The sequence below is a fragment of the Taurulus bubalis genome, assembly GCF_910589615.1.
Source record: "Taurulus bubalis genome assembly, chromosome: 13".
Lineage (NCBI taxonomy): Eukaryota > Metazoa > Chordata > Actinopteri > Perciformes > Cottidae > Taurulus > Taurulus bubalis.
This window is the reverse complement of record NC_136601.1, coordinates 16,453,294-16,479,362: the sequence shown is the minus strand read 5'-3', so window position 1 is coordinate 16,479,362 and position 26,069 is coordinate 16,453,294. Positions and strand designations below refer to the sequence as shown.

General features: G+C 40.9%; 1 protein-coding gene across 1 annotated transcript; it reads right to left on the bottom strand.

Annotated features, from left to right (window-relative positions):
• Positions 1 to 705: 705 nt before the first annotated feature.
• On the bottom strand, positions 706 to 26,003 carry abcb7 (ATP-binding cassette, sub-family B (MDR/TAP), member 7; the record flags this gene model as incomplete). The annotated part of the gene is made up of 16 exons (XM_079228664.1): positions 706 to 2,098; positions 3,437 to 3,544; positions 4,326 to 4,429; positions 6,339 to 6,510; positions 6,928 to 7,057; positions 7,225 to 7,388; positions 9,411 to 9,568; positions 10,115 to 10,289; positions 13,257 to 13,344; positions 13,547 to 13,635; positions 14,327 to 14,595; positions 16,375 to 16,507; positions 19,827 to 19,946; positions 24,249 to 24,326; positions 24,408 to 24,491; positions 25,854 to 26,003. 16 exons carry the CDS (start codon positions 26,001 to 26,003, stop codon positions 1,880 to 1,882), a joined length of 2,241 nt encoding a protein of 746 aa, XP_079084790.1. The 3' UTR covers positions 706 to 1,879.
• Positions 26,004 to 26,069: the final 66 nt, after the last annotated feature.

Genomic DNA, 26,069 nt, shown 5'->3' with positions numbered 1-26,069 from the left:
AACCATGTATTTTAGGTTTGACATTTTCTTAAGTATATTCACCATTTGGCATAAAGGTAGAGGGAAATATAGACTCCACTGTCATGTCTGTACAGGAATTATGAAGCAACAGTCAGCAGCTGGTTAGCTTAGCTTAGCATTAAGGCTGGAAACAGGGGGAAACAGCTAGCCTGACTCTTTCCTACAAGACCCTTTAAATATTGTTTATTGAATCCATAACCAAAATGCAAAAACAGTACTGTTTTAAGGAGGTTTATGTGCCTGACTATTTCTTGGCTGGGACCAGTAACTTCCTGGAGTCTCCCCTGGTTGCTTGGTAACTGCAGAATCAAGATATTGTTAAAAATGTTTCATTTTTATGTTTTGTGTATGTACAGATTTAACAAACAAGATATAATGTATTGCTGGAGGTGGATTGTGTTGTCTATGAAGCTAGGCTAACCAGCTGGACGCCATTAAACTTTCCGGCAGAAATTATTCCTTTGAACACAAGGATATTTCTTCTTGCTTATTAATAATATTGTGAACTCTGAGTAGTCTAAAAACACTTAAAGGGGTCCCAACTCCCTGTGTGGGAACTAATAGACCACGGAAACGAAAGATACTTTTCTTGGTATTAATTGTATACTAAATATATATCTTGTGCTATTTATACTCATAACAATATACCCAACACTGCCAGCATGGAGACCTTGTTATTTAGACAAAAGACAACGTTTATTAGTCTGTCTGCAGTAGTCCAGAATACTATGAAACAGGCTTTACATCGTGTCATACAAGAATAATAATTCCCTTTGTCGATGCAACAAAATGTGAATATCACAGCCAAAACATCCCTCAAAAAAATGAGGACATAAGTGTGTTTCCAGTTTTTAAATACTAACATTTACATCTAAGCTTCAGGACTCTGTATTCAATCATACAATCCAAAAAAGCTGTCTGAGCACTGTTAAAATGTCTTGCCGTAACTTTTCATTACAAGGGGCCCGTCAACCAAGGCTAAAAGATACGACAGTGAAATATTCCCACAGGAGACTTTCAAGTTGTTGCTTCTTAATGTGGCTCTTATTGTGTTGAAATTCATTCATGATTCATTAGTTACTTCTTCTCATTCTCAGTGTGTCATATTTACATGAATGTGACATACTGATAATTCACAAGGGAGCATGTTCAGTTGTCCAAACCCTCATGTTACATTGTGAGTTGACTTAAGAAGACTTGATTATCTGCCATATTTTATATTTTTAGAAAATGCATTAAAAAAGTCATGGGCAATGTGCATTATGGATGCAGAACCAAATCAACACATACGGCAAAATAATCTGTAATTCAGTATCTCTAATCGCAGAATAAAATTAAATATATGCACATACCCAGTATAAAAAAAGCTAACTTTAGGTTGAGTTTATTTTGAAAATAATCTAAAAAAGAAATCAATAATTTTTTTTGTAATATCAAGGCATATGCAAGTCATTACGTGTACTCTCATCTGTTCCCAGTGCAGTGGAAGATGTCAATAAACCTGATGTCTAAAATGAGGAGGGGGGGCAACCATGTTGACTAACAGATGTCTTACACACACGTATGTGATATACAAGGTCTCTTATGCTTGGCTTCAGCTGAGACAACTGGCATAGAAGCTCCATCTCTGGACACCAGCCAGTGCTAAACACACTTGCTCCCTGTTCTACTCCTCCTGCACGTTGGCGAGCAGTGGCCTTTATTCATGTGAGGAGGAGGAGGGATAGTCACATGGGTGGGGGCTTGGCTTGAGTGGGGATGCACCCCTACTCCGCTCCCTCCCAAATGCTGCACAGAGCAGGGATTCCAGTGGAGGCCATCTGTGAGGGATGTAGAGACATGGAGGTGGCAGCTCCTCTCAACAGGAGCAGTTCCCACAGCCCTTAACACTGTTGACGATCTCCTCCTGCAATTTCTTCCTCTCCTCCTCCTTCTGGGACAGACGCTCAGCCGGAGGCTTGGGCGAGCTCTTGTTGCTGTTGAGGATTTTACTGTTCTGGGTGTTCCACAGGTCTGCGTACAAGCTGCCAGGGGTGCTGAGGAGGGTGTGGTGGTCTCCTCGCTCTGCCACTTTACCCTAACAGAGGAGAAAAAAAGGAAAAAAGACAGACATGACACTTCACTCGCAGTGCACATGAAGTTAAAATGAAGAGAGCATGAAGACAGAGTCCTATAGTTAGCGTCTCGTCGTGACAAAACAACACTGACCACACTCTCTGCGGAGAGTCAGCTCCCCACTAGAATCCCTGCCGCCTCCCCAACAACTGTTGCAATTCCCCTTTTGCAAAAAAACTGACTCGCAGACACACACACACCCCTCCCACACAGTGAAACACAAATAAAGACACCCCCTTCCCCCACCTCCCGTGAGCATGCAGGGGTGTTGGCATCATCTTTAGTGCACCCGAGATGAGCACGTGACTGCTTCCGCTCGTTATTTTAATGAGCACCACAGGCAGTCCTCTGCTGGTGACACCACCAGCGAACGGCATGGCGACATCACACGCAAACATGCCTCCTCGCCACGACCCTCTGATCCCTGCCATCTGACTCTAGAAACATGGAACGACACATGCTCACTCGCCGCAGTTCAAAGAAACCTCCTATCATTGTATCCTATCCGACTCCAGTACTGGTGAAAAATGTCACTTCATCTGTGTTACATTTAACTCTTCCTTTCCAAATAATAACTGACTCCACTGTATTTTTGTGCGTCACAGTGTCTCAAGCCCAACCCGTTACGTACTGCAGCATTCTTTCTCCTCCCTTGGATATTTCTCTCATGCACAATAAAACAGTGACAATGCACCAAAAAGATTCACTGTCTCCACATTTCTTCAACACGTTTTATGTCTACATGTCACCTTCAGCCTGACTTAAACACATCTGACCAAAAACTGTATAGATAAACCATTCGTCCATGACAAGACGTCCTTAGTCCTGGTTGAGGCCTCATCAGCGTCTGGGAAGCTGGCCCATACATTATTAGTCACCGAGACAAACAAGACACGCCATCTGACCAAAACAGCCAGTCGAGTCTGACTGCTTTAATGAGCCCTTATGGAGAAAATAATACACTCACTTTTACCAACAGTGTCCTGTTGTTGAAGTTAATGAGAAAAGCTAAACAAAGCATGTTTTCATCACGCACATTGTAGAAAGGAATCTCAAAATAAATGAGGACGCTTGCTAAATTCTTGTCGCTGGCAGATACAGTGCGCTGAAGGTCACGCTGAGTGCAGGTCGTCCTCCTTGCCTTCAATGCTAATTGGACTGGCAATTAACACAGCGCATGTTTTTACTTGCAAACTCAACCATCTTATTATTTGCTTTTTATGAACCTGACATTACAAGTGGAAATGTTAATCAGGAAAGGTATGGGATCAAGTAAAAAAACAAGTGGATGAGTTCTTACCTCGCTGAGCACTATAATCTCGTCTGCGTCTACGATTGTAGAAAGCCTGTGGGCAATAAACACTGACGTCCTGTCCTTCACCATCTCCTTCATCGAAGTCAAGATGTTCTGGAAGCACACAGAGGCAATAGCTTGATCACTTTGTGAGGATTTAAAAGAGTCTCCCCTATTCCAAAAGAAAATACTTTCCCGCGTTTTAAATAATGGTGGCTTTAGAAAAGAATAAGGAAACAAGTGCATGAATGACAAAATATATTTGAAATGTACTCCCAAACTTTGATTTGAAAGAGAAGCTAAGTCAACAGAATGTTGCTCAGCAACATCCACCTTCATATGCTTTTTCCTTTCTTTGTTTAGATATGATAATTTAAAAAAAACCAATGTGATGAAAAGCAACTGAAAATCTCAATTAACCACATCTACTGCCCGACTCTTTTTTCTGAAGTTCAGAGAGGGTATGCTGAACTTTCTCATTAAATGTAACATTTACAAAGACTGTGGGGTTTAAGCTGAGCTGGAGATTAAGTAGGAGAAAACAGTGGCAGGTGGCAGGGGAGAACATGGGGGTGGTGTGTCTGTCTCTGTGTGTGTGTGTGTGTGTGTGTGTGTGTGTGTGTGTGTGTGTGTGTGTGTGCGAGAGAGAGTGTGTATGTGTGAGAGAGAGAGTCTATGTGTGTGTGAGAGACAGCATGTATGTGACGCAGGACTGAGCTGAATTATTGTGCACCTACAGCAGGTGACTGAGTGGGTGTTTGTTCTGCTAAATGTGTATGCAAGCACGGGGAGGTGTCAGCCCCTACGTGCAGCACACAACGGGCATTTGTGGGCAAGTTAGGTATGCATCCCTGTGTCTGTCAGAGCGTGTGTGTTCATACACCCTCAAGCCCACCTCTTCTGTGATAGAGTCGAGGGAGGATGTGGCTTCGTCGTACAGGAGGACAGGTGGATTCTTAAGTATTGCACGGGCGATGGCAACACGTTGCTTCTCCCCACCTGAAACAAAATAAAAGATGGCATAAATAAAAGCAAACCAGGTTGAAGCCAAAATGATTGAAATATGTCAAGATACTCCATCTCTCTGGCCCTACTCATCAGACTTCAAACGGATGAATGTGATGAAGAATCAGCAGGATGCAAAGATTTCTCCACTATGTCTGACTGTCTTTATTACATATGAGCTGTGTGTGGCCTCTAGAAACCAAATAGATATACATATTGCTGGCAGTGGAGAAAGTTAGGAGCCTCACAGCCCAGACTGCCCTCTCCCCCCCGAAAATAACTCATTGGCAGCCGTCACGTACAGTGAAATTAATGAGAAGTTAGTCATGTCTTTATTTTGTCCGTTCTCTCACTCAGTCACTCCACAAAAAGAAATTTGTGCTGCCAGTAATTGCATCTTAAATGTTGAGTGAAAGTGCTCACACACTCTGCGTGTTAAACGCTGTGTGTTAACGTGGGCTAAATGAGTTGCAGAGTGATGCTAGGAGCCAAATACTACACAGTCGTGTGCTATCACTGCAGATCAAATGAGGCAACGTGCCATTAAACACGTTCACACACGACTCTGAATAGGACAACAAAATAACAATGGTGCAGCGACAGATTACGTCTCATAATGAATCTCATAAAATAAAGGTCAAATTTAATAATTCAATTAAGTTTAATCATTTGTATTCCCAAGACAACAGCTCATAATCAAAGTCTTGAAAGTAATTTTGGACTGAAACAGACATTTGAATATAATCTAGAGCTGTGCAAATTAAAATATTCCTCACTTCTTGGCAGCAGATGGAAGACAAAAGAGTGCTACAGGAAGGAGTCCTTAAACCTAAAACCCATCTTTTTTAAATTTATATTCTAGATTTTGGAAAGATGCCTGAAAAAAAAAGGTATGTGGTTAACACAAGCCTAAAAGATCATTTTAGGTCTTGTTCTATGACATAAAATACGTCAGTAAGCACCGCTCTTGCGAATTTTTAAGCTTTTACCGGTCTTAAAAAAGGCAGTTGCTATCAACTGGCTATATGAGACTACAAACCGCCATCAAGCCGCCTAGTCTGCCTTCACATCCGCATTGTGTTTGTACTTGCAATCATGCGATCGTTGTATAGTTCACCTATAATATAATGTAATGCAGTTATGAGTTTAGCTACAACAGATACACCAGTTAGAGAAGGTCAGATTTTAGTAAAGATTTTGAAGATCAGAAAAATAAATATTTAAGCCATATTCGATAATACTATACCCAAAGTTATACCCCATATCATAACATCAATATTACATTAGAGCTGGAATTATCAGTTGATTAATCTGTAACTTTCATAACAAAATTGTCTGTTCTGCCTTGTCAAATGTGGGGATTTTCTGCTTGAAAACTGTAATTTCAAGAAGAGAATTGACATATTAATCAATAATTAAAGTAACTGCTGGTGGCAGCCTTATACTAGAACAATATACTGAAATAGAATGGCGCCTTGAGTATGACAGCTGTCTCACATGCTCCAGTAGTTTCTTCCCTCAGGCCATCTGGGTCCTGAACCAATGACTTACACCATCTATGACTCATAATTATAAATCATCCACCTGCCATACATTGCATACATTAGATGCACCAGTTGTATTGCTTCAATTCTTCCGAAACGCACTTATTTGTGCCGTTACTTTCTTTGAAATGCGCTGTTATACTGATTAATTGTCTCTTTGTAATATATAGTATATGCTGTGTATAATTGTGTTGAGACGAATATGCATGATGATGATGATGGGTTTTAAAATCATTTCTGGGTTTCAAAGGTTTTAACGTAGTGTACCATCCAGGGAAATGCACAAAACAAACAGCTCTTTTACTTGCTTCTGCAGGAGGAGACCATATTTAAACAGTAGTCATAAGGTTGCAGCAAACCTGACAGCTTCAGGCCCCGCTCCCCAACCTGGGTGTCATAGCCATGGGGCATCCTGAGGATAGCATCATGGATGCCTGCAAGACGCGCCACTTGGTACACCTCCTCTGGAGTAGCATTGATGTTCCCGTACTGCAGGTTGTAGAAGATGGTGTTGTGGAACAGAACGGCATCCTGACAACAGTTAGAGAAGAAAAAAATGATGCTTCAGAGAATATTATTATTGCAGCAGAGGACTGCAGATACAAAGACAAGGGTAGGAGGGAGGAAGAGAACGAACACAAATGACAAAAATACTGTTCATGTACCATCTGTTCAGATCAGCCTCTGAGCTCACTGCAGTGAAAAAACGAACAGAATTCACTTTATTTCTAATGCTGTTGTGAACTAGTAAAGTTGTGTTGTTGTATGCTGCCCCCTTGTTGTATATCATTATTAATAATAACTACAATACATTACATCTATTAATGAGAAGTCATATTTAACAGTCATTTCATTTTGGGGAAGAAACTCCAAATAAAGAAAGTCAATCAATGTGATTTTGATAAAAAATAGTTTTTGTGTTTATTGTATTGTGTGGGTGTCACAGACCTGAGGTATGACCCCCAAAGACCTCCTCAGGCTGTCGAGGCTGACGTCTCGGATATTCTGCCCCGCTATGTAGATGTTCCCCTGATGGGGCTCATAGAAGCGGAACAACAGCCGCATAATGGTGCTCTTCCTGCAAGCAGACGTGGAACCAATCGTTAGCATCATTCTGTCTTTGAGCTGCACCGCCCACAATGTACTGATGATATCTGATGATAAGACTGTCTGCGCACACACGAGATGACACACAACCTGGCTAAAGGTTTGACAGTCAGCATACTTCTATGAAAGGTGACCTACCCTGACCCGCTGCCACCAACTATAGCCACCTTCTTCCCAGCAGGCACTTCGAAGGACACTCCTGTTAAGACTTTCTGGCCCTCCATGTATTCAAAATAGACGTCCTCGAAGCGGATGGTGGCCTCCTGCGGTGTGACGGCTAATGCTGGGGCGAGATCCCTCTCCTAGAGAAAACCATCAGAGGGTTGAGACAGACGAAACGGAGTGAGAGGAGACGGTTACAGAACAGCCACTGGCAGACGAGGCCCGACATGATGCAACGTTACTCCAACACCTTGTAAAGGGGTATAATGCTGGAGCACAGAGCCATGGGCTGCATAAGGCAGAGACATTCACTGCCAATTCCAGAGGTCGTTTCAACTGAGTCTTCAGACTGCCCTTCATGGTAACTGAAGGATCAATAGGCGTGAAAAACTTTCGGTACATACTGAGCTAAGCCACAGTGCTGAGATGCAGCCAAGGTCAGCGGTGAATAAAGCGCTTTCCTTGCCCTGGGAGTAAAAGCCCGTTCTGTTCCGTTTCTATGTGTCTGATAACAACATAATCACCCACAATCCAACTCAGCCAGTTAATACATAGTCCATTAGTATAAACAAATGATCGTTTTACACACCCCCAACATGGAAAAAGGCCAAAATTATTATTTATTGTTTTAATCTTGTGAAGCATTTTCAAGTAAGGGGGTGTTTTAAATGATTTTACATCTACATAATAGGCCAATGTGTTTCACAAAAACAAAGCATTCAGACAGTAATGGCCTGCTGGGCAGTGCCATTCCACAGGGAATCACAATGGAGTGGAGTATTACCGATGAGTGAAAAATAACTGGACAGATTCATTTCTCCTACTATAATTAAAGGCTGGAGACGGGAATGGCATTCATCTTCTTAGGCATCACATTTGCACTTAAATGTGCTCTTCTGACGCAAGATGTGCTGTTGTTAAGATAAGATAATGCAATGAAATGTCCAACAAAAACAATTGATAGCTATGACATTGACAAAACATGACCAACGTGTCTAAAATCTGAACAGTTTTAGCCATTTTTAAAGTAAAAGAAAATTATTTAGTTTTAACTATGACTACCATATTTCTGTGCTTTTTAATGTGAATTAATAAATACAATATTATAACACGATGTAGTGTCATAACCCCATACAAAGGGCAGTGCATGTGTATTGGAGCTAGAACTGAGATCATCAGAAACTATTTTGATAATCATTTGTCACTTTTCAAGAAAAATGGAAAAACATCCGTTTGCTACAGATTTTCAAATGTAAAGATTTGATGATTTTTTTTCTTTTCATATATGATAGTATATTGAATATCTTTGGGTTCTGGACAGTTGGCTGTATAAAAAAAAAAGCAATTTGAATGTGTCACTTCGGGGCTCTGATTCACATGATTTCACAATTTTCCTATATTATATGGACAAAACGATGAAACGATTATTCAAGAAAATTGGAAGATCAATAAATTCTGAAAACAATCCTCAATTGCCATCTGAGTGTGGATGCTGAGCACCGCGGGACAACAAAAACAGAACATGTAGAGCCACAACTTGACAGTCAAAACAGGTGTGTGTTATCAGGTCCTCTAAACAGAGGCTGAATGAGCACCATCACTGATTGAGCAGATGATCTGCACAACAACAACAACACTCTCATATATCACTACAGTCACATTATAGTCTGCGTGATTTTCACAATATCTTATCCCTCTGGAACACAAAACTACACAAATAAAACAAGATTGTGCTGTTTTAATTGAAAACCTCACTGAAATGAATGATAATAAAATCACCAAAATAGCTAAGCACAGTTCTGCTGCAACTCGTCAAAACATCCTGACCTGTGAGTAATGTCATGCTCTACAAGTAGCAAAAGATGAGTAAGCTTGAGTCACATCAAGCATGTAATTACTATGTTTGACTACAACCTATCATCGTGATGTGAAAAGGTTAGCTATGTCATACGGCCACTCGTTTATCACTTTTCTTTTTACCACCATTAAGCACTGCTGTTGGAGAAAAATCTCAGTTTAATCAAGTTGTTCAGATTTAATATGCAACTCAGTTTTCACGTTCTATTCTATACAAGTCCACTGATCTCTTGATAGAAGAAGAAAACACATTTTGCAATTTTCTGCTACAATGCAGAGAAGTGCATGTCAGGCTGACCAGTTACCTTGATCTTAGTGTCGATGCTGAGCAGGGTGAAAAGAGTGTTCATGTCTATTAGGGCCTGCCGGGTCTCTCTGTACACTGTGCCGAGGAAGTTGAGCGGGAGGGAGAGCTGGAAGAGCAGACCGTTCACCATCACCAGGTCTCCCACGGTCATCGTGCCTACACCACAGCAACAGTGAAACATTCAGACATGCACACGATTCAGCTCTATTGTATCATGTATGTATCCTTGGATACAAGATCTTAAAAAAATGAATAACACTCAAATCATTTTTTTTATTTCAAGTGGTGAATGCAGACAAAGCATGTTACATTCTGAATTTATCTCCACCCGCTGCGTTTCATTTTCTGCATCAAGGCGGTTTTATTTCCTATTCATGCCACTTTTTCATGCTTGCTGTGCTTTGTTCTCATTTGGTTTCCATTATCGGTAGTTTTACTTGTCATATTCTGTTCGTTTGATTTAGTTTTGAGGTGCTTTATTTATCTTTCTTATTTCCAAACGCACATTTATTTCTATTGTGCTGTGGACACAGATCACGGACAAGAAGAGCCTTTAGGATGCTATAAATTTTTTCTCATGGTTTATAGATCTTTTCCACCTCTCGCACACACACGTGCGCACACACACACACACACACACACACACACACACACACACGTGCACACACAGACACACACACACACACACACACACACACTCACCTGCTGCAATGCCCTTGCTGGCCAGCACCATGATGGCAGTGAGGCCGACACTGAAGATGGCACTCTGGCCAAAGTTGAGCATGGCGAGTGTGGATGTGGTTTTTAGAGAGGATGACTCGTAGAGCTTTAGGTATCCATCATACTTTTCAGCTTCATACTTCTCATTGTTGAAGTACTGCAGCCGAGACGAGAAACATGCAGAGAGAGAGGAGAAGAGGGAGCACAGGGCACGGAGACCGGAAAAAGGTTTCACATTAGTAAAGTTGAGAGAGAAAGCGGCAGAGACACAAAATATGGTCAAGGTTAAAGTTTAAGGAAGCATGGAGAGCAGAGTCAGGCAGAGAGACACTTTAGCGTAGCCTGCCTCAAGGCTGCGTTTGTTCTCTGTGACCGCTCTGGGCATAGTCTGGGTCTCAGTTGGCTTCCAAAGCACTTTTTCATGTCTCAGTATCGTCATCTCCAGTCCACTGATCTTAAAGGATGTGGAGGGCCATAGAACAAGTTAAGATATTAGGCAATTATAATTGTAAGGAAAGCCTAAACATAACTTGCAAGTTAAACAAGAATTGCTTCAGAGTATCCTTCATTGGCCCTGTGGCTTACACAGACACCTACCAACAGAGCACCGATACCGCTCAAGTGTTACACCACACAAGCAGCACTCATTTTGATTAAGACATACAGCACTCATTTAGAGAGATAAAGCCTCATGAATCAGCAACAAACACAGCTCTAAGATTCACCACATACAACTATGCCATGATAATAACAACAACCCTCCTAAACTATGCTGCCAATTACCTATTATTGCTGTTTGTTTAGTTTGCACTATTGTTCCTCTGCTCTGGTTAAGTGGGCGATTTGCTTCTCTAGCTAACGGCAGTGGTGCTGTGCTGCAACCGACTTGCCACTGATTTGCATATAGGGAAATGCAGGAAATCAGAGAGAGAGCGAGAGAGAAGTAGCACATGGAGGACAAACAGAAGCAGTGCAAGGCACCGCGTTCAGGTTCTCATCTCGCCCTTTGTGAAAGTGGAACGGATTTCTGAGTGGGCGGAGATCTAATTACATATGCACACTCACAGCTCAGAGTGATGCTAAATCCGGCCGCATTGGCACGGATGACACAAAATAACACAGAACAAAACGTTAAGAAAAACAGGACACAAAAATAATACAGCAAAGAAAATAACATGGGTACAAATATATATATATATAAAAACAGCCGAACAAAGCACCGAAAACTGGATGGTGATTATGTTTGAATGTGTCATATGTGCAATGAGGTTACCTAGAAAGAGGCTTAAAACAGCAAAGAATGAAGGTTCTGAATAACCATGCACCTGAGAGAGAGGTATAAAGCGATGTCTACATCTGCATCACATCGCATCAGTCATTTCTATTTAAAATACAGCCTCCAGTGGCAGACACTTCCAGTCCAAAACTATAACCGAGAAACTATTTTGGTCATTGACTAAACCAGGAGACTAATCCTAAATGTCTCAATGTTTGAAGCAACTAGACCTGTAACAATAAATACGTTATCAACCTATTGTACGAAATATGGACAGAATTTTTGCTGAACTCGATAGTGCCTGTATTTACATGCCTGTTTGTTTACATAAGATTGTCACCACCATTGTAGCCAACATGATGCCAGAATAAACAGCAGGGTTTTCCCTTGTCATAAGAATTGTGCATTGCACAGAAATTGCGCATTTCTGTTAACAGAGAATCCATTCTGTTTATTTTTGTGGTTTTAATTTATCTTAATAATTCTTCACATTCACAATGTCTGGATATTCTTAATAATTAAAAGTCCATTGCTCTTTTAAAGAGTTTACTTGCATTAGTATGCTATTATGTCAGCATTATTTCAGTGTCAAAATTACATTAATATTGTTTATCGCAATTATTTATTGAACAATATATCTTCCAATTATAGTAGTAGACAGGTCAAGAACTGGAGTAATATTTACAAAAGTGGACAATTTTACACTGCTCATTTTTCTGTGCTCTCATTCTGTCTGCTCCTCTTTCAAAGTAAAAGCCCAGGACGCTATGCGTTTGTGAATGGGTCAATATAAAGCGCTAGGATTACTTGATTAGCTGATCACCAGTGTTTTAATAATTAATTCAATCAAAAATGCCAACCATTCTCTATTTCAACCTTTTGAATCATGAGGATTTGCTACTTTTCTCTGTCTTTTGTGATAGTTGTGAGAGAATATCTTATGGTTTTGGAATATCTTATGGTTTGGGTCGACAAATCAAGCAATTTTAAGACGTCATCTTGCACTTTCGTAATTTGTGATGCTAACTAATCGGAATTGGTACCTAACAGTGCAGGCCAGGACAGGACATTGCTGAAGCAAAACAATATCTCATTTTAAAATGGTATTTTGATGCATATTTAGCCTTTAACAAATATTGCACCTCATGCAATTTGAACATGTCAGTCGGTCATATTGTGATTTCAATGTAAATTGGATTAATTGTGCAGCTCGAAGAAGAGACAATGTGTACTATATGTATGTGTACAATCCTTTTACTAGCTATGAAGTTCATCTTAAAGCAGACAGTTAAACAGTTAAATATCCAGACAATATGCAAGTAGAATATTTAAAGTCAATATTATTGTTGATTGACAAGAATAATATTATAGAACATGAACATTTTAAATCTCCATGACCGCACTCTGAGCTTAAGTTGGTGCGACACTGCTCTATAATAACTAAAGAGAATATGATAACCTTCAAGTAAACCTGTAGTCGAGCTTGGAAGTGACTTTCCATCCTTTCAGTAATACATTCTACTCAGAAAGGTAAACCTATATCTTGAACTTGTTATGATAAGAAGTGTGTGTGCATTAGTTGTGAGAGTGCGAGACAGAGAGCTAGAGAGATCTATTCTTTGATTAAAAGGTAAATTCTGACAGTGGCAATCATGCAAGTGAAACACTATTATCAAAGACGAGTAAATATTAGTTCCCATCAATGTGCCTTGCTTCAGTGAATAGAAGAAAAAGACTAGAAAGGAGGAGATAAAAGTGATGAAAAGTGGGGGGAGGAGATGAGGATGGTTGGTGTGTATGTCTGTATATGTGTAGTTGAATGTGTGTGTGGGGAGGGTTGAATCTCACCTTAACAGTCTCATAGTTAAGAAGGGAGTCAATAGCTGCGTTGCCGGCGTCATTGTCTGCTTTGTTCATTTCTATCCGGAAACGAGTCCTGTGTGCAGAGACACATGCAGAATGACGTAAGCACTTTCTCAAGTACATATTTCAGCCTAGAGTGAGCATGGTTACTGTCAGCACAGAGAGCAACAGAACGACGGGCTGAATCCTTTTCACGTGATAACAAACTTTAGCAATAAAACAACCAATTGAACTTCAGTCAGATAGAGGACTCGTGCAAATATTCTCAATGTTACCTCCACTGTGTGACGAGAACGGTGAAGAGGGTGTATGCTGATAAGGTACCCAAGGACACTGCTGCAAACTGTCCACCACACTTGTAATACTGTAGAAGAAAAAAGCACAGACAAAGCAAAAAATCCTTTACATACTGTGGCTGAACAGCTTTGTGAGGAAAAGTCAAGCAACCACGTCAGACCACCGGAGTCCGATGTTGGCGTCACGAGGCATTTTGCGAACATACTGTTTTTGACCATTCCACTATGAAATTGAGTGTTACAAATGGAGGGGAATCTAGAAGAACTAATGGTGCTAATGCTTCAGCTATTTGGGCAATGGAGTCTGCCCTCATTACAGGCAAGCTGACATTATGGTCCAGAGTGGAATAATAGCACGAAGCTATAGAAAAGCCGTTCTTTCAGTGGTAGCCAAGGAGGGGGGCATCTGTTCAGGGCATACTCCACAGGAGGACATTAAGCTGCTACAAAGCTTTGGGATTCGTCATTGACGCTAATGGTCTCTGCATTGCCACCAAAGGTTCATGGGGATTCATATTCCATTTAGAAAGTAAATGAGACAATATCCCCAAAATTAATTTCAAGACAATCTGCTGTGAACAGTGTCAAGGTGATGGAAGGTCCTGTGCTAACATTAAAGGCTGAAGCAGTAACGGCAACAAGAAATAAAAGCCAGAAAATTGTAAGCAACGTTTCCGGTAGCGTCCTACAATCATGCTGAAGCCTCTGATTACCATCATTAGTGTCTGTGTTGCGTGGATATGTCACCATGAGACTCACCAAAATGGCACTGACGAGGCCCATCTCGAAGACTGTAGGTCCTAGATTGAAGACGATTGCACTGAGGACAAATGAGATGCCTCGCGTACCGCGGTCGATGGCCTTGGACAGGGCTCCCGTCTGGCGGCTGAGATGGAAACCCAGATCCAGATTGTGCAGGTGGAGGAAGACGTTCTTCGCGATGCGTCGGATAGAGCTCTGGGCCACCTTGCCAAACACAGTGTTCCTCAGCTCGTTGAAGGCGGCGGCACAAGCCCGTGACGCTCCATCTGGGATAGCGGAGGAGACGGAGAGTTTAGCACAACTGCTGTGAAAACCTGGGAGGTTTAAACAGCGCTATCAAGTGAGAACATATCCTCATCCTTAACACTGAGAGCTGTTATGTAGCTCTAAAGCGAGATGAGGCAGCAAAACAAGAATGCAAGCCCTCCCTTTCCTGTCTTGTTAGGTGTAATGCAGTATTGAGACAGTTGAGGCTAGAGACTTGTCAACTGCTCTAAAATGAAGGTGACAGGGGGCAGGTTTTTCCCACATCATCTCTGGTCTGCAAAGTACTGCAGGGCTACAACGGCAGCCTCCCCAAGCTTCTGTAATTACAGAGCAGGATGCTGTCTGAAGCCTCACTACCATGTCAGGCCAACACACTGCAGACTGAGGGGAGAGGGTGTGTGTGAGTGTGTGAGCAGAATAATAGAAGAGGGGGACAGAAAGATGTGACCATGAGTTGAGTTGATGAACAGGCTTAATTTCACCATTGTCTGAGTCTAGACTTTGTGTCTGGCTTATCTGTATGATGAGTGGACGCAAGCAACATAGCATCTCTACGTTTTTTGTTATTGTTGCAATATATAAATAGTTTTTTTTAAAAGGAAGCTACCTAATGTGCAGCAAAAATATAAGTAGTTCCATTAGAGTTCAAGTTCAATAAAACCACCAATCCAATTCCAAGGAAGTCAATTATTTTATCCCTTACACTTCTCATAAACTGTTATATAAGCAGATGGCTGGCATGACTGTCACAAATTAATAGTCTGTGTTTGAATGGCACTTGGCCTTCCTGTGGCGATTTCACCGACTTGTGTGAATACATGATTTGTCTGCCGAGACCAAAGTCAGGGTAATAATCGCCCTGTCTGCCGGTTTTCATGGGGCTGTAATGTGGCGTTAAATAGGAATGCTCATCTAATGAACATGTCCACATCTGACAAGGTAGGACGAGCACTGTGCAACCTTTTCAGCCAAATTACAGCCGTCACCGCAGGCTTCAAGTACCGGGCCTCGAGTGTTGCAAAGAGGGAACAAAAAATACAATTCCTTTCATTAAGAGCATCTCCTTCATTCTTCCTCGTCATCTTAATACGTCCTGTCTGGAGTCCTGTTCATGTGCTCCAATTATTCAACAGGCAGCATTAGTGTGCAAGACCTAAGTGGACTCATTAAAGTAAGTGGCTACAGGGCTAAGTGTACATTGCATCCAAGCGGATCTCGCTCAAGGCCAGAGTGACATTCAGTCGGTATCAGGTTCGCAATATTTATTTATTTAATTTCACTCTTCATCAGCAGCTCAGAGAAAAATAAATCTGCTAAGCAGGAATGAACTTCACATTCACGATACATTTCACCCATTTGACCCCTCTTGTATTCATGTTGGAGAAAAGAGAGAAAAAAAGACTGCTCTCAAGGGATGAAATGAAAGAAACATCCTTGGCCTTTGCATAACACTAAAAAATATCCAACCACTTTAAAAAAGGACATTGGCAATTTCTGCCCTCCAGCTTAAGAAATGTTTCCAGCTCCGTTTGCCTCGGGAGCACACAGGTATCGTACTGCAACGTCGTCAGCTCACGAAAGGCCCGCGAGGGTCGACAGAAGTGAACTCGGTCGCAGAATGGAGCACATCATGTAAATAATGAGGGAGAGGCGGGGGTTGCAGAGCGCTCTCGATATGAATGTGTTGGGGAAAAGGTCAGCCTGTAGATAATAGGCAGTCCCACAGTCTTCTCTGATGAGCGCAGCACCTGCCACTGCAATACAAGTCTGGGACTCACAGCCAATCAGCATGGCCGTTGCCATGGTAGCCACAGTGCTTGGCGCGTCATTCAGGTGCATCATGTGTCCAGACATCTGGTTAAGCTCGTCCACTGCATACTTCAACATGAAAGGCACCGTCACATTGGTCATCTGGGAAGGCAGAGAGGGAGGTGGAAAATGTTCCGTGAAGAGGAGAATAGCATGGTTTCATACCGCCTATTAGACAGACATATGCTCAGTATAGTCCTGCGACATGTTTCTAGTCCTCTGTAGTACCCGTGTGTTTATGTGTGGGCGCTCCCCATGTGCTAAGAAAGATAGATTTCCAAAAAAAATAAATCTACTATAGGCAGTAAATCAAACATTATCCATTCAGGTGCATTCATAGATATACAAGTATGCATGTAGCTCCCTCAGCAGCATGCATGCTGCTGAGGTAGCTGGTGCTTTCTGCTAATGGAATATAAATGATTATCAGGGCTAATTAAGAATATAGGGACAGTTGTGTGACTCAGGAAAGGCGGCCCGCTACACAGTAGGACAGCCAGAGAAAACAGCAGATAATTTTCATATGAAACCCATTTCATTTGAATCTCTCAACCTCTAACACGGGGAGGGATTTTCTATTTGTTCCTTTAATCCTGTCAAATTTACCCCGGATATAAATTTGGTAAAATAAAAGTAATAGCAATTATATAAAAACAGAGTATTTAAAAATAAACCCATCGACCCTTCTCATGTAAAAGGACACCTAATAATGCACTTTAAAAAGATCCCTCCATAGGGGGGGGATATCGCTTTATATACTTCGGTAATATACTCAAAAATAAGAGTCCTCCGACCCCCACAAGGAAAAACTTTTCGACCAAGACAACAGAATATGACACACACAAGAAAAGCCTGGGTCTATTATCATAGGGCCAAAACATGCCCTCAATTTTACCACTAATACATGATAAGGTTGGATGTGCACTTTTAATCCATTAAAGGCCAATTGGAGATTCAATCAACACTATGTCAATCTGTACCTGCCGATGTCATCTCATAATAGAGATATTGTGTCAAGTAGTGGAGAAAAGTTGTTAGGCTATCTATAATTAACATAAGCTTATAGTATGACACGCAGAAGCAGGAAGGCTTCATTTGAGGCCAGGGAAAACAAAAGCTTATATATAAATCGATTATTTGAAATTAAAATGTCACCGATAGTGTGGAATGCAGAGGTGTGATGCACTGGAACCACATAATTATTCAGTTGATTTAAAAATTGTCTCCACTCTGCTCGTGCTTTCAGTTCAAACAGACAAACTGCAAAAACTGAGGCTAACTCCAGTCAAACAGGACAATGGGAGGAGGAGATTGGATTGCATGCGTGAGTTCTTTCCTCCTCAGCACACTCACTCAGACATGCTGAGCGGCAGCAGTACATGCCTATTTAGGAGCTGTGAATTTGTGATTGTCCAGAGTGTAAATTACAGACCATCAACATACAAAGAGGAAATATATTCCACACTGATTGATGCTTGCAATTAGTTATTTTAAAACTGTTTAAAATATGCACTGTTTTTAGTTTTACACCGATTCTTTACACAGTGTAACAACCCGTGGTGGGCGCTCATGTTGAGGAACTGGTGGTCAAAGGAGAGTCGTGTTTTGATTAATAAGGAAATATTTCTGATTGCAAATATTTTAAAGAATTAGAGCCATGCTTTGATGTCTTTAGGCAAACTAGAAACACCCGCTATTGTTTTCTAATGCTCCTGAAGCAATCGGATATTTATATTTAGGCCTTTTATGAGCAATGATCACAAATCCAAACCTACATGAATAAATTGTCAGTTGACATTTATTCACATGAGCTATATTTCCTATAGTCATTTGGGAAGGTGAGTGTTTGAAATGTCATGCTTACAAATAAGACAACAGTGTTGAAAATAGAGGTAAACATTTATGCAAATGCTGGAATGCCTGATGCCTGATTGATGTTGTGGTGTGACGAGAGGCAAGCTCAAATGTACCATCCACTATTCTTTATATTAATAAAATACAAAAATATGCTTTATATAGTCTCAAACTGTGCAACTGCAAAGTAATAAGACATTAACCGTTTTTATTTTCACAAATATCACGGCTTTTTCCCCTTTTGGGTTTGTTTTCCACCGACATAAATACTGTAGGTCATGAATGCAATGATTAGTGAGCAGCCAACTCTCAGCTGAAGGACAGAGCTTCTTACCCGAGTGCAAACCCAGCACACGGCCAGGCTTTTCAAATTAAGCCCCTCTCAGTGGCAAACTGCAACGATGTGCCACTGATAAATAACAAAAGCAGACATGATGTTTGCCCAAGCTAGACTAGTAGTGCACCATTTTGCTGTGAAACGGGTTTAACTACACCAGATTCTGCTGTCTTCTCTTAAAACATGACTTAGCGTTTGGGAAATTATTATATTATAATAATGTATTATTAATAATAATATAATAATAATGTATATTATAATAATTCCTCCTCGCATGTTTCAATAGAAAGTTAAAAGATTGATTTCTTACACTTGATAATCCTGTGGGTTTAACTGACGTGAGCAGTAACCTTGAATTGTCACTCACTGTTTCACTGTAAGCCTCCATCTCTGAATTTCTATATCTTTTACTGAAGAAAAAATGAATAATCACTAATTCACATTTCCAATTGTCTATGACCCATCACTTCTACACGTTCTTACAAAAAGGGGACAAAACGAGCAGCAGTATGCAAAAAGGACTCTGTGGAAAAAAAACAGTGGAAGCAGATGAGTGAAGTCTGAAGAGTGTGAAGAGTATGTTATTCAAGTTACCATAAAGCTAGCGATGACCTACATTGCATCAACTTAGCTAACGGCAGCACTGTCCACAATCATTTCACACAGAGGAGGCCACTTCTTTTTTTTTTAATATACTTGTAACACTGACAAAAGCATTAACAACATCGTCAGTGGCATAGACGCAGTCAGGTGTGAGTAATATGTTACTGTGCCTTAAAGGACACAAGCAACATTTTTGGTGGGATATTATTGTTCTTAATCACTTCAAATCAGTGCACTGATCATGTTATGAGATGCAGAATATTGCTGACTATCAAATGTATGATGTATTTCTATTTAAAAAAGAGAGAATTTAAACACAACCTTATAAACAGTGACCTTTTAATCGAGTATATCTTCAGCTTGAACAAGTTGTGAGAAAACGGGTTCTAATGTAAGCAGGAAGAGAAAAGCCGAAGCAAGACTAAGCATCACTAAATATGAGAAAGAGACTGGAGCCTCTTCCTCAAAGTTAGGTAGCTAGACTTTGAATCAAACTATGTTCAGTCAGTTGTAGGGTAAATATTAATAACACTGCTTATCGCCGAGGATACAGATCAAATTAGCGTTATGCAAGTAAAATAGGAATGAACCCCTCTTTAATACCCATGACATTGTCTGTAAACTTACCTTGGCTCCAGCAAGCAGGCCCAGAGAGATGGCAACTCGGGCCCGCAGGTCTGGTCTATCCTTTGGCCACACGTAAGACAGCATTGCAGACAGGATCTGGGTTGAATTCACTTCGTTCAGCTGTGCAGAAGAAAACAAAAGCAAAGCCTCTTCTTAGAATCAATACCCTTAATTACCCTCAGAGTCTGTCCTGTATAGAGGTCAGATGATTAAAACAATGAAAGCTATTCTAAACTACAATGTTAATTTTCTCATACCAACCTAATGTTTGCCAATATTGGCACCTAACTTCCATTTTGATTTTAATGTGACAATCATAATAACCTCAACTTGGCTCTCTGGGCAGACTCATGGAACATCAAATGTCAATGGGAGTCTATTGGGAGATCTGGGAGCAACAACAACAGCGAAGTCTCCAGGTGGACCTGGGGGTCCAGTCTGACACTACAGGTCCCAGGAGATACCTGGGCTGTCATCCCGGCTGAGTTTGAGAGCCCACTGGTGCCAACATGGCTGTTTACACACGCTCCACCGCACACCTGCCACAGGGACTCTCCATGGGCCAAAGAATATGCAGTAATTCCTCTAATCCACTCAATATGGTGGCACCGTGTTACAGCGCTGCTGTATGGCAGAGCCTCCAAGCAAATTACAGTGAAATTGTGCCCAACACCTGCTTTTAATCAAATACAATGAAGCTGTACGTGACACTGCAAAGAGAGGATTAACATTAACAGTTGAATACACAACTAAGGTCCATGTACTACATGTGGAGACCAGTTAATGTATAATTAAAGAATGTATGCCTAACACACACACACACATACATATATATATATATATATATATATATATATATATATATATATATATATATATACACACATACATACGTATATATATATACCGTAATTTCCAGACTATAGGCCGCACCTGCTCATTTTTAAAAGAAAAAAGAAATTGTACATAAATAAGCCGCACTTGTCTATAAGCCGCAGGTGCCCCCGTTGAAACATGAGATATGAACACAGCAAGATGTTACAGGAACGATTTTTTTAAACTTTTAATTAAATAAATGCTGGCAACATCCACATCTAGTACATACATACGGCAAATGCTTTTTTTCAGAACAGTACTAAAGTTGTCTTCTTCAGTATCGGAATTGAACAGCCTGAAGTTTTGTAATTACTTCGTCACACATTTTCTCAGCGAAAATATAGGAACCTACCAGAAAAAGTAATTGATCACTATCGCCATCGTCCTCCTGTGCACTAAAACCAATGAAGTCCTCTTCTTCAATGTCGGAATTAAACAGCCTCAGAATTTCTTCGTTGCGCTCAGTCTCTCTTTCGTTTGCGCTCTCAATGTCACTTTCTTCCTGAGGCAAATCCGCTTGCGCTGTCCTCCTCATCACGCAGCAGTCCAGCCGTTCGGAACCCGTTAGTGATGGTGGATTCTTTGACATTGCTCCACGCTGTTAGGATCCACTGGCAGACTGGAGAAAAAGTTGCTCTTCGCATGCGGCCAGTTTTTGTAAAGGATTTCTCGCCGCTCGTCGGAGGAAGTGACGTTGTGTTGTTGATGTTATGCTAGAGTGGGGCTGCTAGTTGAGCTTGTTAGCTGTTACGCCGGAGCTACTGTTAGCAAAGAGCCTGTTGCGAACTCTGTGAACACTCGTGCAATAAACCTGCAAGTTAACGCAACCAACGTCTGTCTGCGAGTCGTTCCTGCGGACGTTACACTACGTCGTAGTCTTCAACAAATCAGATCTTTAGTTTGACAAACTGGGCGGATTATTTGACGTGCAGGGCCTGCGAGGTGGCGTAGATGTATGATTGGTCAGCGGGCCAGCGTGACCATTAACATGCGCTGTGATTGGTCAAAGGGGCACAAAGCTACTAGAAACTTCTAGCTGCTACCTAGAACCTACGCTGCTGGTGGATTTACTGATGTCTTGCTGGTGGATTTTACTAATGACGCCTTTCGCACAGAGGATTACGGGCATGTGGTGAGTTAAATGCTTGCTGTGTTACTTAAAAAAATAATAATCTGCAGTCGTATTTAATCATACACAGCGCTTTTGTTGCTGCTGGTCAGACAGTTGGAGATGTCTGTGTGTGTGCAGCACTGCAGTGTTTTAATGCTGTTGGCTTGTTTCGTTATTACTAAATGTGACTGTTTTTTTGGTGGTTATTTGGACAACATGGGTGCACAACATCGTGAGGCGAGCGCTGCGTCATGGAACAGTGGCCGCGCCTTTCCTTCTTGTCAAAGGGCTTAACAGAGCCCGATGATTCCAGCCACGGGTGGTGCTGGCTGGAGGTTCTGTTGGAGGTTCTTGGAGGTTCTGCTGGAGATGCAGATGGGGGTGCTGCATCTGAGAACGCAGAAGGCGCTGGAGAGGCGGAGGGTGCGCTGTTCACGGGGGCACGCGCGGTGCGTTTTGTGACTTTACAGTTGCTAATATGGGGAAATACAAAATGGTAAACCACATGTGTCTTGGTGCTTATAAGGTTAAAACAGCTCTGCAGGTCGGTCCACAGCGCGTGACCTCCATGCCTGTAATAGTGCAAAGAAATGTGAGCGTCTGCTGTCCACACATGACAGTCTGTATGAACGCGACATATACTGGGCAGCGCCGTGTTCAAAACATGCAAGGGTCAGACAGGAACTCCCGGGACACTTTTTTTTTCTTCCCCAGTCTGCATCTGATGTGGACACATATCATTGAAGGCCTTGTTCTAAAACCTAAAACACTGCACTATGGTAGTTGGCCTATGAAAATCCATCAGTTAGCCGCATTGTTGTAAAAGCCGCAGTCTCAAAGTATGTGAAAAAAAGTAGCGGCTTATATGCAGGAAATTACGGTATAAATAAATATATACATATATATTAAATATATATATATTAAATATATATATATATACACACACACACACACACACAAAAATAGTACAATTTTGACTCCACTTAAAGAATTTTTGAGAAAAGAAAAACAGAGGACACAAGTATAGAAAAGAAAAAAGAACAAATAAATTATTTTGATTTATGTTTTTTTTTCTTTCCAAGTTTCTCATTATTTTGATAATAAAATAAATATTTTTTTGCTACATGTTCTTTTTGAAAAGTTAGGAAAGGAATGTTTAAGTAAAACCTAATGTTGCCTTAAATATAAAAGAACGATCCAGTCAATTTCATACATCTTATTAATTAAACACTGGTATTGGATCGGTAGTCTGTTTCGGATGATGCATCCCTAACAATAATAACATGAATAAGGTTTTGGTGCAATCCATGTCTCTTGACATGTAAAACATGTTTTATCCACTGATTACATGAAGACACAGACCCTGTAGATCACATAAGTAAATTAATGGATTTTCAAATGTTTCTTGTCTCTAACACAAATTTTAGATTCAAACTGTTCAATTCAGTCCATTATTCCATTATTTTTTAATTCACGTGTGAGTTTTGTTTAGTGTAAATATGTCAAACTGGTCCTTCAAAATAGCAGCACTAAAAGTGTAAATGACCAAAGACTATAGGGGGCTGTATTTAATTTGGTCTGCACCCAGAAACAAAAAAGGTACATTGTTGCATTTTAGTTCTGGACCAGTTCCTGTTCACACTGACGTTTTACATGCAAACCAAGAGGAGTAAACATGAAGTTATACAGACTGACAGGTAAATCCTTTGGCGATTATCAGTACATTTTATTTAGCTGGTCATGCTGGATTATCAGGACCCATGTCAGTAAATCAAAGTCCTGTGTGTGTGTATAGAATAGATGTATAGATCACTGAAGTGTATGCAGCACTATAATGCTGCTGATGTTTATATTTAGGTTGTGTTGTTGTCATTAAGAGCTCACGAAGAAATAAGTGATTAAGTATTATTAGACTTCAAATAGACCCCATGTTGTGAATAATGACTAACTGGCGGACGGGACAAAAAGGAGGCGTCATGTACAGAAACGATTCGGGCTTATTACTGTGAGATTTCTGTCACACACTTTTTAATGAACTTCATGACACAGAGTCGGATTCAAGCACAGCAGTTTTAACAGCTTTTGACTTATTAATCAGGGAAAATACCCGTGCTGAGGTGCAAAGGTGTTACCACGGTTAACAAATTATATATACATGGTCTCGTAACAATTAGAAGATCGCTTCCTGAATTTCAAGATCAGCAGTAGGATTTAATTGGAGTTTAGCTTTTTAATTCATGCTAAAGTCACATCATAAAAGTCTGTGGGCATTTTTTGGCTTTTACACCACAAACAAACTGCTCCAGAGTTCGCATAAAAGTGGACCAAGACCAATATCTCGGTTCAGTTGTTTAGTCCCCTCCAGGGTTTGATAGACAGCTGTCACAACAGCCCAAATTAACCAAACCAAACCGGTGAGCAGGTACTGTACTCACCACATTTTTGGGATCTGCATTTAGCCTTCCTCCTGCACTTCCATGCCAACATGTTCTTTTGTCTGTAATTTGCAAATGCTGTGGAAACATCATGCATTGTTATTCTCCTTTTACTTTCATAACACACAAGATTCACGGTTATTTCTCAAACATACTTACTTTTACCACCTCCAAAATTTGCCGACTGTCTTCGCTCCTGTTTGTACTCCATGTTGCTGTCCTTAGGTGTGATGGGGAACTCAGCTGAAACATGAGGAAAATAGGAGTCTTGTTTAAATATCTGCTGATTCATTTTTATGGATGTTTTAATATTCAGACACACTCTGAAACACAATCAGGAACAAGAGAACTAATGAAACACAAGAGAGGGTATAATAAACTGCAAACACATATAATTCCAATTTAGAAAAGCACTTAACACATTCATGTGTCTCACAGATTAAAGTCACCAAGGCAGGGTTTAAAGATTACACAATATTTGGGGACATTCTGAACCGATGGAAGATCAAAGCAGGAGTTGATAATTGTTTTTTACCATGAATATTTGTCCCTTATACAACTCATTGGTACTAACAAAAGCAATTGAAGCATACAAGTTCAGAACTAGGGACATGATGTTCAGAAATAGTTTCCTTTACATCACCTTTTGTGAGCCTGTGAAACTCAACTCAAACACTGTTTAAGAGGGATGGAAACTACAAATTGCTTGGTCATGCAAGATGTAGTGGGTGGTTTAAATCGCATACTGAGCTCACACTGCCCCTGTGTTGAGCATGCATGTTGATTCATACAAAGACATCTTTATTGGTGAGAGCAAATATTAGATACTTGTATCTCCACAAGGACATTGTGCAATCCGACTTCTGAGCACATTGTGTGATCAAATACTACAAACATATTTGAGAAAAGCATAATTTGTTATGAGACAGTAAGTATACATATTTACTTACTTAAACCAATGTCCAACACATTATTTCATATATTAAATGTAAATGTGTGATTTGTTTGTAAACTGAACTCAAATGATAACTGAACTTATGGCAGGGCTGTAACATTAGACAGCATCAGAGTCAGCAAGACCGACTTAAGCAAGTGGCAACCGACTTGTTGTTTAAGAGTAGTCAGAGTTGTCCGTCAATAACATCAATAACAGAGGACTGACACCGTGAGGTTCCCCAGGTGGTCTTATCTAACGTCCACTCACACAATAGCACGTGACTGGAGCCACTGACAAGCTGCACCATTAACCTGGTCAACAGTGACAGTTTCAACAGTGGGACCTTTGCTATTATGCACTTAGCCAAGGGGGCAAAGAGCAGACACAACTGTGACGTCGAGCAGACTAGTATCGCTACTAGTTCATACTAGTTTAAGTTAGCTAGCTAGCTAACGTTAGCTATCGTTCAAACGCTCAAAGTTAGCGGTTGGTTGACAGACATTATATTGACGTGACATGCACAGCTTTCGCAAACAAACTGGCCAAATCATCTCATCTAACTTCCATGAAAGTTAGTCACGAGCACTTTCCGTCCATGCCCTTGCGCGGTGGCTGTCACATCAAAAACACTGTGTCCTCTCCAGCCAGCCGGCCCTCCTTTCACTCACCAGATATGTATTTTGGCGTTTAGCGTCGGTCCCATTTTCACGGCGACTTTTATTCCAACTGTGATACGAGCTCACCTGTCGAAGGAGAAGCGCTAATTTGCGTCTTTGGAAGTGAATGCCGAATTTCGGCGGCAGCAACATCAGCGCCATGTTGTCGGAGGAGGAAGGCGGTTGGCGCGCCGTTTACGTCATATCCGGTCTTCGCCAGCCAACGCT